We start from the raw sequence: 16,899 nt of genomic DNA on the forward strand, positions 1-16,899 counted from the left end.
GATGGGGAGAGATACAGCCCTTTTCATTTCTAAACTCCTTGGCTGGAAACTGTGGCAGAAATTCAGAGGGCAGGGTGGTGCTTCCTCCCCTCTCCCACATGCACTACTAGGGCTGCAGGGAATGGGTCCAGGGCACAGAGTGGGAATCACTGATCCCCAAAGTTTTGCTATCACTAGTGAGTCAGTTTTAAAAGAAAGAAAAATATTAGATTTCTATTTCTTTCATGCCATGAAAAGCTGGAGTCTAACCCTGAGAATAATCCAGCATTTCAAGAGAAAATACACCACCACTCACATTCAGAAAAGTCTAGGGAAAAGCACTGCTTTCTTATCCTTGAAATTGTGACTACCTAATGTGTGTCCTTGCATTGCTGGAGGCCCTTCTGGAAGAGAAGAGAGGACAGAAAGTGTTTGTGCTTTCTTACCTTTTTCAGTAGCGTTATCATGCCCTTGCACCATGCAGATGAGTAGTGAACTCTTTCTATCTTGAACATGTTGAGTATCTCATCAATGGGGGTGGCTGAATGAATTTCATAGGGCCTCTGGGATAAAGTTAAATCAATATCAAGTCAGCAAGAATGGATAAAAGAGCGCAGATATTTCACGTTTCCCTGAGCTCATTATTGTTTATGCTGGAAATATCAAAACCACCAAAATATCTTATAACAATTTCAAGCAATTTTGAGTCTAATCCTTCTTTGCGTGCATGCTTTTCTTTGGTCGTAATGAATGCAATTACTCATAGATGCATTTCCTCTGCAAATTTTTCTCTCATGAAAAGAAGCATCAGTTCAAATGAGATGGCTGAATAAGTTTCTTCCTGGGGCATTCTATGTGAGATGTGGATTATTTACTATTTTTTACTTGTAGTACTAGAATGTTCTTGTGATCTAAACTGACAAAATGGAAAACTGGTGGCTGAAGGGAGCTGTCATCCTGGTTTTACTGAGCAGTAGATAGAGAAATTAAAATCTCTGTAAGAACGACAATAAAAAAGTAGACTCCAAAGCCCAGTCTTTCTCCTTTCCCCTTTTGGAAATCTAAAATTATGTCATTACATGAACCTAGGGATTACACGGACCTACTGTCCTGTGTTTGCAGTGCCTAAATTCTTCTATAGGTCAAGAGAAGTCCCAGGCTTCGCAGTGCTTTGTTCATGAAGATTACTGTGATTTATCTTTAATTAAATGTAGCATATGGAAATGAAAGTACTACATATAAATTTATGTTCTTATTAATTATCGTGCACATATTTTTAAAGCCTTGTATTTGTGAAGCAAATTGTTAGAACAATACTCGTATTTTTTCAAACAAGGATAGAGTGTGGATTGCTCGTGAATTAAGTTGTACCCAGCAGGTGACAAATATGTGGTATGTGATATGGTATTTGCAGCCAAATGCCATCATAGCAGCAATATGGAGATTGATGCATCATTATTCATACACAACGTAGAATTACCTTCTAATACAATATCCTCAACAGCAAAGGGCAGTCATTACCTTCACAAAGAACTGAATCATCCCTTGATCTTTGCTAATGTGTACCTGTACAAGATTGTGATTTAAGAATATTTCAAGGTGTTAGTCATCTAATCTGATAGTGAATTAGAGCCCCTCTTCATAAAGGCCCAGAAAATATTCTTATTTTGAGAACATTCGTGCACATGTTTAACTTAGAAGATGTGTTTGAAACTAAATCCATTCCAAGGCACAGGGACATTCTAAAAATAAATCCAAGGGTTGCTTAAATCTTTTTGCTTTGATTCACATTCAGTTAGTCTGTTGTCATTTAGCTATATCATGTCCATATGAATTCAACAGGACCTAAACGTGTGCTCTGAATACATAATTTTCTAGAATCAGGTTCAAGACAGTCATTTGAAATAACGTGTCGTATGCTTTTCCCTACCTGTGGTAATGCTGCCATAAAACAGCTATTAAAAATGAAAGGTTAACAATCTCTCTGTTGTCAAGAAGTAACCTACTGCTGATTTTAGACTTGATATAACGATGTGACAAATATGATCATTGAGCCAGAATTTACACCAATTGTTGGAAATGGTGGCTTAGCTCTAAAAATAGCAACTTTAAGGAATAATGTATCTTTGAAAGAAGGAAAAAGTGAGAATAAAAATAAAAAAGTTTTTCTGTTAAGGATGTTTCTGCACATGCCTTTTTCCTTGCTGGAAAAATCCCTAAAAAACTTACCTTATTTTAAAGATTATTAGCATTCTGCAATCTTACTTGATTTTTTGAGATTTGCAGAGATTTTTAATATTGTTCTTAGTTAATTAGAACTATAAATACTCAAAGAAGCGGCCATTATGAGCTTGGTCTTTTGAGGTCCTTCACACCTATATCTCCCATATTTTTCAGCTATTCAGCCCACTTGAGGGTCAGACCCCATCTGTTTTATTTTGAGAAAAAGAAAAAAAAAAGTTTTGTTTTTTTTCATGATGTTTAACCAACGTTCATTGCAAACCATTCACATCGCAGTGAAAGCCAGAGTCCAAGAATCCCACTCTTTCCTTCACTTGGTTTCTGTTGAGGGTGTGGTATATAGAGTAAGTATAATATTTTAGCAGTTGCTTATGGCTTAGGAACAGACTAACTTGTGTCATGGTTTGCATCATGCAGTTTAGTTTCCTGAACTTGGGGAAAAGACCAACATTTGACGCAAAGCTTTATAAACTTGGGGTTTTGGTTGTTAGGTCTTTTGTTGGCAACTGGCTAAGGAGAGAAACATGCCTGCAACATATTGGGAAATGCCAGCCCTACTGGGGATAACACAAAAAATACCCCAGACAGATCGAAATAACCCCTCCTTTTTAATGCTTCTTCCATCCTTCCCTCCTTGCCTCCTTCCCCATGCACTAGCATGCACCATGCTCCGACTGGAGAAAGCCACATCTCCAGGTGGCTCTGCCCATCTTCCTCTTTCCCCAGGGCTGTGCCCAGTGCCCACCCCTTTGCTCTGTGGCAGTGGGGCTCTCTTCTCGCTGCTGAACAAAATGTTGTGGGAGCATGGAGCGGGAGGGGGATGCCCCCCCGCAGGTTTAGCTTGCGGCCTTGTACGTGCAAGCTGCCTCTTTGCAGCCATCTGCGTGGGGTTGCTGCAGCAGATGGAGCTTCAGAGCTTGCAGTGGTCGCAGACAGCAACATGCCTTGGGTTAAGCACATTTCCTCAACCCACCACTACTTCTCTTGTCATCACTCCTGTCAGTTTAGGCCTTGTCTAGACTAGAAAAAATTAGAAATACAATGTAGGGAAAAAATACACCTTTTTGCAGTCGGTACAAAGGGGTAGGCTTTCAAGCCACCCTCTGGCTTGCTGGTGGGCAAGAGCTGCTCTTCAGGAGAAACCAAGCAGCTGGCTTGCTTGACTGAAGCACGGACAGATGGCAATGTTTTATTTAAAAAAAAAAAAAGATTCAGTCTCAGCTTTGCTTTGTCTGTAGCCAGATAGACTTATTCAGAAAAGACTGTACAGATCTTGGCAAATGGGTACCATTCTATATAATTTTTCATTTATTGAAGTGACTAGGTATCTTTTGTGAATAGTCTTGGGAGTTTAGCTTTCCTTACACAATCATTCATTATGCTGCTTTCTTCGGGATGCTTATTGGTAAAAGGGTTGATATAAAACCAGCGGGATGTTCTTTTAATTTATTATATGCCCAGCTAGTACTACCATCTGTGGCTAGCATTGAAAATGTATCATGTTATCACCCTCAGACCTTAACTCTTCAGGTTAAAATTTTCCATCCTGGGAAGAACGTCAGCTTAAAACCTCAGTAATTTTTGAGAGTGATGTTAGAGAAAAACTGTGAATACATTTTTTGGAGTTTTTTTAAGTTTTTTAATACTCCTGTGCTTTGAGGGGAGGGACTGAGATTTGGCACGGGGGAGATCTTTGTGTCAGGAGCATGACTTCTGCCATTTCTATGGAAATACAAAATAGATTGGCCAAGTTTTGTACCTTCGCAAAGTTTAGCTTCTGGGTTGAAGTAGCAATGCGCAGACACTCTGAAATGTAGTTTTCCATCTAAAAATGGGAATAATAATTGTTCTTTATTTCTAGTTTCCTTTGTCTGTCCTACAGAAACTGTGACATTTTTGTGGGATGGATTGTCTCACATTACAGAGTGCCTAGCAGGACAGGGTAGAGGTACTGTTTTAGTGTCATATGATAACAAATATTCCTTCCTTAAAAACAGCATACCGCAATGCAATAAAATAAATGGGAATTAAAATTATTTTAAGAACCCAGCTACTTTACCTACGTCATTATCCTGAAATAGTACCTAAATTACTGTTTTCCATAGGGAATAGTAAATATTTAAGCAACCAACTTCAGTCCTTCGAAACAAAATGGAAAAGAATTTTCCATTATGTTCTGTGATATTTGACCGTGCTCAGGAAGATTTTCGTTAAGCTTATTCACGTAATTGATTAGATAAGTAACAAGTGTACTGGCAGATAAGCATTTTCTGTAGCTGGGCCAAGCATCTTAGGCTATTACATTAGCTCTTTTAAGGTATTAGCCAAGAAAATCAAAGATATAATAAAGCCTGAAATAACTCAACTTCTATTTGGAAAAAAATACCATTGTTTCCAATTCAGCATTGTGGAAAAGCCATTAAAACATTAGGCCTTTCCTTAGCCAAACTTAGGCAAGCTTTGATGACTGACATAATTGAGAGTGGGGTGAAACCTTCCCAAGAATGTTTCCAGATGGGCAGGACTCAGGACGGCACTCCTGACCTGAACCGCAGCCTGTCCACTCAAATTTTATCGGGAAGGGTGCACTCAGGGGCACTCAAACTTTGGGACTTCTGTCAATCAGTGTGTTAAATAACAACAAAACCCATCATTCTTACCCAGCCCCTCAGTAATTCATATGCTGTAATTCCTAGTGACCACCAGTCTACTGGGTACGAGTATCCTGGACCTCCATCCATAAAGGCCTGGAACACTTCCGGAGCTAAAGCGATAAATCAAATCAAACAAAAAGCATTACATTAAGGTTAGACTATGGATTGTTAACGTTGGCATTTGAAAAATGAATAAGGACACGATTAACTGGAATTAAATATATTTGTAAACGCAGCATTTTCAGGATGCAGTTTCAGTGCCTTGATTTGCTGGCAACGAATGACTTTCACTGGTCAGGTTTTTTCAAAAGCCAATAATTTTACATGTTAATTCCCACCTGGTCCATTTAAGTTTTAAGTTATGTGACTAAAAATAAGTAATGGGTGGGGAAGTCCTGAAGTGTGACTTGGAATATTTAGGGTAATGCAAACACCTTATGGGACAAATATTTGCTAGTGAGGTTATTCTTTGTGATTGATGGAGGTGCTGAACACAGTAAATCTCAACCTTATTCTACATTTGGACAGAATAAATCAGAGAGGTTTTAAAGGTATTCAGCATAGAATATGGTAATTGAATTCAAAACCCGACACTGATTGTATGCTATGAGAAACTCTGTCATGACTGGAAAGAAACACACTGTCAATAAAGTAATGAATTCCATAAAAATAACTTTCCCGAGGGGGGAAAAAAAAAGATATTTTCAAAACAAGGATCCAGTTGGCTAATTTCAGCAAGAAAGACATATTAGGTAATGCCACTGTAGTTTCTTCAGAAAACTATATTAAATAAGAGAGGATATGAAATGAAATGAAAAGTCAGTCATGCTTTTCTAATTATTTCACAGCAGAATCTCAGTACACTTTGTGAAAACAACACTTTCCCTGGGGATTTTCTAAACAAGGCTATCACCAACCGTAACATCATGCTAGATTGCAATTACCATGTGAGCCTCTTGTCTATGAGTCTAATGTACCACATTACCACCTGATTACCATCACATCACTTTCTAATGGGCATACTGCAATGAATAATGTAATCTGGTCACACTTACTTCTGAACAGCAGTTGGGGATTTGACTATGTATGGCATTTAGAGAAGCACCTTTAATTAAAGGAAGGCGTTCCTTTCAGAGGACTTTTTGCAGTCCTTGCATCATAATGGATAGCAACCTAACAATTTACAACTCCAGACCTGAGTTCAGAAAGTCTTGAAGAGCCAAACCTAATAGATGTTTTGGGCATCCGTGAATTAGATGTGGCAAAACCCTAATCTGTAGAATAAAAAGCAATGAATGAATGAAAGTGGTCCTATAGTCTCTGCCCAAGAGGACCATCTCTAAATAGATTTGGTAGGAGAACTGCAGGCACCTAAATAAACATTTTTGCCAGAAAACATGTGTTTGGAGAATAGCCGACCAAAGGATATCTGGCACAGGCAAGCTTGTGCTGTGATCCAGTATGGCACGAATCAATGATGCCATAAAGGTCATCACATTGAGTTAGCTCTGTCTCACCTCCAGATAATATAGCTTCACTTGGCGTGCTACATCTTCAGATGTACTTCAGATCTTGTCTGCATGCTCCTGGGGATCTGTGTGTGTGGTTTATCACATTGATAGATGCTAAGAGGGTAGGCAGGATTTTTTGTGTTACTTTAGCGGATCAGTGCATCTAAATTGCACAACAGGCACCAAAGTCATATTTTCAATATCACCATAGGCACCTTGTAAAGAAGGTTGGCTTTATTTAGCCACATTCATTACGTTTTTTGCCCACCGTGCCTGGATGATGTATAATATCTCATTACAGAAAATGGCCTTTGTGGACTTTTTTACCGAGCTATGTAGGTATAACATTGGTTTCACTCTTTCTTTATAGCTTTAAAATTGTAATAATGCAATGGATTACTATCTTATTTCTGCGAGGTAGAGGTGAAAGTACTTTATTGATGTAACCTGCAATATTGCCAGAACGGTGCAACTGTTTTGCTAATTCAGTGACTGAGTTTATCCATTTTTATTTTATTTGCTTGTTCTCAAAGCTTCAAGGTCAGCTTATCCCACATTACGCAGATCAACAGAAAATCCTTTCTTTTGCCCGCCAGCCCTGGTGTTTTCAAACTCCCTTTTCTCACCTTAAGCTGATGATGGCATCCTTGGATCAGAAAATGGGCAGTTCGGCTCCTGATTTTTAAAGCAGAAAGCCCCTTTTCCCCTGCTGTAGCGGTATGATTTGCAGTCCAGCTGGACTGCCTCTCTGCGGTCAGTCAGCTCCAGTGAAGTGGTTGTAAGCACCAGCTTCGCAAGATGAGGGGGGACTGGCAGAAGGTCCAAAATGATTTACAGTATCCTACATACAGGTTGTTTCTCGGGGTGATATCTCAACCCTACTGAAGCCAAAAGACCTCTCCCCAATTTAGCAAGGCTGTTAAATACCAAACTCACACTAAGATTGTGATTAATGTGTCTAAAAGCCTTTTTGAGCTGAGACATTAGATGCAAACGAAGGCCTCCAGCCTGTGCGGCAGACTTCTGGAATCTGCCTGCTCATTCAGAAACATAGCATGATTTTACAGAAAGACAGCAGATCCTCCAAGTGAGGCGGTTAGCCAAGGTCTGAAGAACTAGAGCTGTGAAACACAGAACATAACATTAGGTTTTGCTGGAAGAAATAACTGTCAGGAGTACCAATTCTGAGTGCAAGGATAAAACTGGCAAGGATAAAAGCAAATAAAAAATCTGAAAGGAAAGTTAAAATTCTACATTGATTTCCTTTAGGGTTGTTATTTTAATAGACTATCTGTAATCTTTTAACATTTGAATTTGATCTCAGTCTCAGCTTGGACAGCCATCCTGCAGCCTGCTGTGGGTAGATTCTTCCAAAGGATGATAAGATTCAAGCTTGCCAGCTCAGAACAAGGGCAACAGCTCTGCCACATGCACCCTTTTTGCACGCATCCTCTTTTATTATAACAGATTTAAGATGAGAAGAATACTTACATTTTTTACCCCTGTGCATCTACCTAAATGCAAGGATTCTGCCAGCAAAAGTTCATTCATGTGAATAAAAGTTGGAGAGTGCACGGAAGAATGGAATTTTCAGATCTTTTTCCTCAAGCAAGCTCTACAGAACAAAGGCTTTCAAGAAAATATGTGGTTTTAATACTGGGTCTGATCCTGCAGGTTCTTTTGACTGAGGGCTCCAGTTACTATCACATACAGTCAGAGAGAAGGCAATGGAAGTTTGCATGGTGGAAGCACAATTTTTAAATAGTGAAGCTAAATCAAGTAATGGCAAGTCTAGCAGCAGCAAGAGTGAATTAAAAGACAAGTGAAGTGATGCAATCGGTAGATCTTACAGGTCTTCACAGCTCCCTGTGAAAAAACATCTTTGACATAATGGAGAACTGCTTTACTGGAGTTGCCTTCAACAGCTGTAACCTGGTCTGGCCTCACTTCTCACCCTGCTTTGAGCAGGAGATTGGACTAGAGAGGACTGAGGCCTCTGCCAACGTGAATCATCCTATGGTCCTGTGATGTGAATGAAGCTCAAGCAACCCCCTTGTCCCAGCCCATCTGAGCAGGGTGATGAAGGGTCTAAGGCCAGAAGCCTCAATGGGACCTTTAGACCCTCTTCCACAACATCCTCTTGGCAGTCATCATGAACTGCATGGGCTCTTCGTCTAAACCATGACACTCACGGCACCTGGAAAACCTGCCACGTAAAGTACTGTGGACTTTTGAAACTCTGGATCTCAGAAGCAATGCGGTCTTTTGGTCTGGGAGATTGCTCTTCATGTGTGACAGAAGTGCAATCCGCCACCTTTCATGCAAGGCTACTGTAACTACCATGTCAGAGCATTTCAGAACTAATTCCATTCCGAGCTGAGACATCTGTGCTAATTTTAACAGGGCAAGTGATGAAATCCGGAATGTTTCTGTGTCTTGTATGGTAATAAGTAAATACATGTATTTAACTTGAGCAACTCACCAGGCTAAAAATCTTTCGATTGTTTTTTTCTTTTCTACATCTATATTTTTCTCCTAATAATATATTTTCATGTTTTCACTGTTTATCTGCTTTGCTTTCTTGAAAAATGACATAAAACAAACCCACCTTTGCTCTGCATTAAGTGTGCTTCAGTACATTCCTCAGCTCTCTAATACATATTTCCAGTTAATGTTTTTTTTCCAACTAATGAATTAAAATAAATCCTCTTCAGAGCTCTGCCTTTCGATGCTTTTGCACTGTATCTTTCTAGTAATACCGTATCATTGTAGACTGTCTCTGTACCAAGAGGAACATGCCAAGGAAGTAAATAAATGGTTATTTTGCTTTAAAATAAAACCATACTGGAGATCAACTAATCAAAAATTGAACACGAAAACAAATCTAGTGTGTCAGCATCCATCTCAGAAGAAGTGGCTTCCTCCGATGTCCATACTCCTGTTCTATGGGTTTAGCCATACTCCAAGTAATTTTGTGAAATAGAGACTAATTTCTGACAAATCAATTCATATATATGACTACCCACTGCAATTGTCACAGCAGTCAGATGATCTACACTGTAAATGATGTAGAGTATTCATCTGCTATTGTATGCGTATTTCCCTAATGACTTGTAAAAAAAAAAAGGTACAAAACTGAAATTTTACTTAACTGGTTGGTAATATTGTACCCTATTTGTGAAAGATTATCAATATCTAACAATTTGATTCATGAGTTTGAAATAAAAGAGAATATTAATGTAAGTGCAGACATTACCGAACCCAATTTTTACTATTTGTTCCTACTGTAAAAGAGCATTTTGTACTTAGGATAAAATACTTTCAAGTAGGATTTCCAAAAATCTGCCTACCATTCATAGGTATCACTGAACTCCATACTTAAACCATAAGTGCTCCAGGTCTCTGAAATGCCGGCTATTTTAATTTGGTGCCCAATGGTGAATTTGAAAAGCCTGCCCATGATAAAATAATCAATTTGAGGTCTATCACTTGGAATGGTTGGCACAAAAAATAGCTGTTATTATTTTTGATGGAGCATACTAGTTTAATCATAAAGATAATTCACCAGACTAAATCATAAAATGAAGAGCTTGGAGTGACTCTGATATGAATCCTAAATAACACAATGTGGCATTTCTTTTCTGATGAAGTGATTTAAGTTTCACTTCCTTAGCAAGAAGCTAATCAAAGAGCGCCTGGTGTACTTGCCTACCACTACCCAGGAGACTGCCAAGTGTTGATTAAGAAGCTTACAGGGCTATTACTTACTTTGAAGCACCACCAACTTCCATAGGCTGCTTTGAAACTTTGCAAAATTGGTGAGAGGGAAAGTGCAGTGAGGTGAGCGCATTAGATCCTTCTTCTAGTGGCCTTTACTACATATTAACAAGTCAGTATATTTAAGCAATAACTTGCAAGTGAGTCTTGCAAGATCGATTAGCTGCAAGGAGCTGATTGTCCATGCATAGCTAAATGTTGCCAATGAGAGCTAGTCCTTAATTCCTACAAAATGCCCTGTGCCTATGTTATTAACATGACAAACTGAAAATAAAATAAAAAATAAAGCCATAGTGGTTTGGCCTCAATTTTTTTCGATGATAAAGTTCAGTTGGGCATGCCCAAAACATTTCTCAAGAATGAAAACCCTGACATTAGTCATCCAGTTGGCTAGTTAGAGCTCTCTGTAGTCTATTGGCATCTCAGCAAAGACCCTACATCTCGGTAAGGGGAATCAGAGGTTTGTAGTGTATGGCAGGGGTTGCAAAGCAAGACACTCTGCCAGTCGTGTAGCAAAACACACCTCAGTGGCACGGGGTTTACTGTAGTGCCTGAGATTTCATAGATAAGAAAATAATTCCAGTGTCATTAACTGAGGTTCAGCATGATACCAGGCTGCCAGGTATCATTCTTCTTCCTCATATTAGTCCCTGATCTTGCAAAAACAAAAAAAAACCAACAACAAAAAAAGAAAAAATAGATAGATACACGTATATACAGTGCTCAAAATATAAGCATTGACTAGCACAGGATAAGCTGCTGAAAGCTGTGAATGTCTTGATGTATATAATGCATTCATAGTTTCATCTTGCTGAATCAGGCTTAATGGATGACAGATTGCGCTGAATGAAAAATGAACTTGATTTTTTAAATAATATTCCAAGAACCTTGGACTGAGGCGCTTCAGTGAAATATTAACTGCCTTCTCAGCATTGTGATGAGAAAATATTAATTTTCACTTTTCTCTGAAAAGTAAATTCAGAGGTCAGTAATTCTTCTAGGTCACAGTCTAAATAGAAAACAGAAATGAAACTACAATGATGACAAGTGATCTTCTGTTTAGAGGAGAAGCTGTTTTAAGAACAAAATGAAAGAAAGCAACTTCACTTTCCCTGAATATAAATGTGGACTTGGTAAACTATCAATTTACCTCCTAGCGTTTGCTTTCTCATGTGCTAAAAGGGTCTAAATTATAACAGACAGCTTTCTGACTCAAAGCTTTAGACTAGCCAACTGCTAACTTCCATTGTATAAGGCAAAGGGCTGCTTAAAGCTTGACCATGCTGGGCCGGCAATTTTCTAGTGTGAGGTCTAGACTTGTTACAGCAGCGTAACTGATTTGTACTATTATTCACATAATACACCTCAATAGTTTTAATACTCATATTTAATGCAATTATTCAATCAAAGTAAGTATTTTGGATACCATTACCTGAATACAGACACCACATTTAGAATGCCTTATTAGTTTGCCATATGGCTATACCACCTCTCCTGCCCTTACTCAGAGTGCTGTCCTCATAAAACCCTCTGCGTTACTCAACCACTGAACAGCACCCAGTTCTTGCCCTTGTGTTTGCACAGAGAAGCCTTTTCTGGTTGAAAATCTGGATCAACCTCAGAGAAACAGCCGCAGGTTGCTGGCCCCATTGAAAGAAAGCCCAGCTGCAATGAATGTGTCATGGTCTCCTACTACCGAATATGAAATTATACAGAAGTACCTTCCTTACTCCATCCGAAAGCTCACAGTGGCTGCAGAGCCAGTTTTTCTAGCAACCTGTTGAAAATTGGGTCCAAAAATATTCATTTGTTATTTGGAAGATTGGCCCAGTGCATGGGCAGCAGCTCTTCTGCCCCAGTACAGAAACAAACTGGTCTGGGTAACTGGGGATTTGCAGGACAGACTGCGCACCTGACACATCAGGACGACTATTACGTGCACCTGCCCCACATACGCCTAACCACATTGGCAAACCTCTTTGCACCAGTTTACGCATGCGAAAACCGGGAGTGGTTGTGTGGTTTGACCAAAGAACGGGAGTTATCCAGGGGGCAGAAATGCCCCACTGGGCTGCTGGAAGTCCCTGCTTGTTGCCCCGCCTGCCATCTCTGCTGGAGGTCTCTCCCCCCTCAGATCTGCCTGCAGAGCTCCGTATCGGATGAGGCCCTTTCAGGCAGGTTTAAAAGAAAAAAGAAAAAAAAGAAAAAAAGCCCAAATCAAAACTGGCACTTGAACTGTGTGGGGGTTTCATGACTGAAGTAGTCAAAGAAATTATTATATTAGCAGTTTTGCTGGAAGATCTCAAAAGATGGCAGGAGGTCGGAGAGCACAGAGAGGTGAAAAGCAGCTGGAGACAGTAACTTCTTTCCTGATCTCCCGAGGTTTTTCAGCTGCTTGTGTGCCTACTTGTTAATGTCAGAGCAGAGCCAAAACCCACGCACCCGCTCGCAGCTCAGCGCTTCGTCCCCTCCGCCGCAGTGCTCCAAGCGCAAGCTGAAAACCCCCTCAGTACAGCGAGTGTTTATTTCGGCACCTCGAAGCCTCACGCGTCCACTCTCGGTTCTCGCTAACAAGAAGAAACAGAAGCTTCCCAGTTCATGGTGGCATCGTCGTATTTCCCCAGGATCGAAAGGGCAGGTAGCGACATCCCCAGTGAAACTCTGTAGACAGAGTAGGCTCACACCCTCGGGAGGAAAAGGGTGGGATTTTTAAAAAGCTAAACACTGCCTTAACTGCACTCAAAAAGCAACGAGCTCCAAAACACTATTTAATTTCAGAGCACTGTTTAGTATGAATGCAACGAAGACCAAGGTTGAACACCTTTGAAAACCCAACTCCAGATTTGTCCCTGCTATATTATATGACTGCCTGAAGAAAAAATTTAGCCCTACAGGATATTCTTACTTTACCTGTAAGGTTGATATCGGGACATCCACTAGCTTTCCTCTGACTCCAATAGCACTCCCACACAGTACTAATTAATAAATATAGATGACTCATACATTTCAGAAGTTCAGTGGACCTCTGTAAATCCACACTCCCCTGGTAATCTCAGGCGTACAGCCATTTTTCACCGTGACGGCAACCTATGAAAGCAGCTGTGAAAATCTGAGATAACAAGCCTGTAGGATAGGAAGGGGGTAGTTGAAACTTTTCATGTAATTTACGGCTGATTTTAGTGGCTTTGGGTTTTTGTCAGGTATATTTATATCATAAAATGTATTTCATTGGTTTGATTTGGAGTAAAGTCACGGTGCATTAGCGGATAACTTCAGCCTCTGCTGAAGAAAACCATGAAGCCTCCACCTACCCTCCCTAACCCTCCTACTACCAGGAACAGAAAAAAACCCTAAACAAACCCTAACCCCCCAAAATTTATAACCTGTGAACGGAAAGTTTTTGCAATGCTCACAAATAACATACAGATGTATGGAAATCGATCATTCAAAAAGGAAACATTTCAGTCAGTAAAAAGCATGGGCTCAGATACATCTAAATTATGCCAGAGTGAGGAATAAAAAAAAGGCAGTATCTCTAACGTTTTCTAGATATGTTTTAGCATTTAACATTTTGTTTTGTAGCTGACCAACCTGGTGCCGGGGAGAGGGCCGTTACCGCAAATGGGTGCCCAGCACAGAACACCTTCCCTGAGACACAAACATATTTCTTGCAGCCTGCGTGAGGGATCAATATAAGAAACACCTTTTTCTTTTTTTTTTTTTCCCCACTCATAAAGATGGAATGGTGCTGAAAATGGCAAACACTTACACAGGTGCTTCCAGCCAGGCAAATGCACACTTTCTTTAAACGCGAGAGGCCTGATGAATAGCTTTCTGCAGGAAGAACGAGCCACAGCCGAGTATCCCAGGCGCAGGCTGAGGCCAGGGACTGTGTCCTGCCCTGCACTGGCTTTCCTGGCCCACGTCCCAGTGCAGGCCAGAGGGGGCTCCCCTGGAAGTGCCTGTGCTCCTCTGTTGGCTGCAGGCACACCTGCCAAAAGTCGTTCAGGTCTCAGGGGACATTTGGCATTCCTTGCCAGCGTAGGATGGCAGCCTGAAAACTTAGTTTTCAAAGGGTTGTTCCTGCAATACGACCTTTGACAACACCCTCAATCACACATGTTGCAGAAGGTTTGAGCAGTGAATTTGTAATGATAAAATCAGGCGCAGGTGACACACAAGTTTCCTAAACCAGCTTGAGGCACACCTTATATTTCACAGCTGCAGCCATCTGAATAGTACAAGACAGAAACTCTGAAGACCCCTGAACACTAAGAAGCTGATTTCACTTCAGCGTTTCAGGTAAATGGCTTTGAGAAGTAAAACTGCAAAAGCAGCTGGAAGGAGCTTGTCTTGCCAGGCTGTTGGCCTCGTTCCTTTCACATTCCCTCTTGTCCATGTTTTTGTTGCCTACATGTAGCAGGTATTTCACTTGTCTGAATGAATCAGCTGGGAAGGGGGAACGAACATAGAGAAATTACCAGGGTTTCTGGAGAACCATTCAGGTTCAGATACGTTGCATTCTGTGTAACCGTTTAATAAGTAGGGAAATAGGCAGGGAAGATTTCAGGCTGAGAAAGACTTAGGGGCAAAAAGGCTAATGTGAAGTGGGATTAAGCAGAGGCTGCGGAAGCTGACTCACACCATGCTTAGCATTACAAGACAGGTATCTTAATCGGAACGGCTAGTGCATTCTTACAACACAATATCAATTCATTGCGTTTTTTTCCTGGATATCAGTTTTAGGGAGTCAAGCTGCACGGGAGCAAATCGCTCCCTAGCAATTTCTCAGCCTGTTTCAATCAGATTTCAAATAGGAATGCAGGCTTTAGAGATAACATTTTTCTGTTTATTTCCTTAAATTGGCCATAGGAAGAAGTGAGAAATCCTATAAGTACCTCTACTAAGGCAAAGGCTGGAGAGTGCCCTCATATCTGATTAAACATGACAGGATCCGCATGGGAGCAAGCCTTTATAAACCTCTAAGAGGTGGGGGAAAAAAGCTTTCATCACATCTCATACCTTCATCATCATGGGAACCAGCACAGGGTAAAGCGTGTTCTTACAGGAACCGCTAGGATCCCTTGGTTATGGTGCTCAGCAAGTGCTTTGCTTGAAGGTGATTTTGTCTTATTACACTGAGGTTAGTGTGCCGTTTAAATTCCTGGTAATGAAAGCTTACAAGGGACCACAGAGCCAACCTCACCAAGTGTTTTTTTCTATTTCTCTCATTGTCCAAATAGCTCAGGCGAAGCCACGTGGAAAGTCTTTGATACAGCCTTAAAGCCAGAAGTCATATGGACTCAACTATCGGGAGCGAACACAGAACTTTCCTAGTTTGAGTACTGTAATTGAAAAGTCTTTGTAGCATTTCATTAAAGCGATGATTCTTCACAAAATTAAAGGTGTAAACAAAAAGAGGAAAGGAAGTGAAGTCAATGCACTTAGAGGAAAAAGCAGCACCGATGAGTGTCTGGCCATATCTGTCAAACTCTTAGTATTTGAAGTTTGCTAAAGCTTTGATACCCGAGCTATACCACAGAGACTCCTCACCCATCACTTTTCACCTGAAACAGAGGATTTTTACAGCTTTAAAAGCTTTCCTCACTTCTTACAGCTCCAAATAAATGCAAGGATGACTCTTACGACTTTGAGTAGAGAAGATTGCACTTGGGGCTTTTGCAGTATTTTTTGCATTTCCAAGAGATGAGAAAGTAAGCTGGTGGATGGAGCTGTAGTCTCTTCACAAAAGGAAAGAGAGCAGTTTTCTTGTACTGTTTCTTCTTATTGTGAGATTGTTGGATATGGGGGAGACCTGATGCGTGGGGAAGAGGGTTCAGGGGCAGAATGGCTCCTCGAGCCGAGGTGAACCCAGACAACCGTCTGTTGGTGTGCAAAGGTAAAATCTTGTCCCCATCTTCCACTGACTCCAGGTCTAGTGTTTATCTCCTTCCTTGGGTCGGCTTGGTCTCTCACAGGAACCCTCCAGGAGCTTGCTTAGCTCCCCGGGAAGGCAAAGAGGCTCAGCTGTCTATGGCATTCCTGACTTAGGTCAGAGGAACGATTTGCCATGATGTTAAGCTGAGAAGTGATTACAAAACAATAAGGCTATAAGGACATAATCTATGCTGAAGATTAGTATTTTCCTACTAAATACAAGGACTCCAGAATTTTCTAGTAAATGGAGAATGCCATGGAAAGGGTCATAAGCAGAGTTCAAGCAGGATGGACTGGGCTTTAGCATCTGTGCATTGAACAGATGAAGAATAAATAGAAGTTTTCTAAGATGAATCTCAGCAATTCCTTCCTTGTCCCATCTCCTGGCAAATGCCAACTACACAAAGAACAAGTTACTCCTCCTCCTTGGGGTGCGGGTGGAGGGTAGACATTCCAAAAGGACAGGGCCATTTTTCATAATTTTATCCTTAAAATACAAAATCACAGTACCTGGCACTTGCTACAGATTTTTGAGCTTTCTGTTATTAAAAGCCAGTTTTTTTCTTGTGAGAAAAGCCTGCCAACAGAGACCACCAATGAACTAAGAAAGTGGCGATCCACCTATGTGTGCAGATGGACACTAAGTTTCCTGTTAACTCTCAGCAAAATTTTTGAAGAATACTCACATACATTTTTGTACCGCTGTTTTAACTAATCTGCTTCTGGTCATTAGCTGCCAGATGATCTCTTCATTACACACATTCAGACTATGACAGACAGATGCTAAAATGCTAACTGAC

At 40.6% G+C, this 16,899-nt stretch overlaps 1 protein-coding gene across 3 annotated transcripts in view; it reads right to left on the minus strand.

The window, feature by feature from the left end:
• The window catches only part of STK32B (serine/threonine kinase 32B), a 173,505-nt gene that overhangs the window by 27,264 nt on the left and 129,342 nt on the right, over nt 1-16,899 (minus strand). For all 3 annotated transcript variants that reach the window (XM_074589075.1, XM_074589076.1, XM_074589077.1), the window contains exons 7-8: nt 4,881-4,984; nt 426-542 (exon numbers count right to left, since the gene is read on the minus strand). In XM_074589075.1, coding sequence (XP_074445176.1) covers nt 426-542; nt 4,881-4,984 — 221 coding nt within the window. The remainder of the gene's footprint in view (nt 1-425; nt 543-4,880; nt 4,985-16,899) is intronic.

The sequence above is a fragment of the Larus michahellis genome, chromosome 5 (assembly GCF_964199755.1).
Source record: "Larus michahellis chromosome 5, bLarMic1.1, whole genome shotgun sequence".
NCBI classification, from domain to species: domain Eukaryota; kingdom Metazoa; phylum Chordata; class Aves; order Charadriiformes; family Laridae; genus Larus; species Larus michahellis.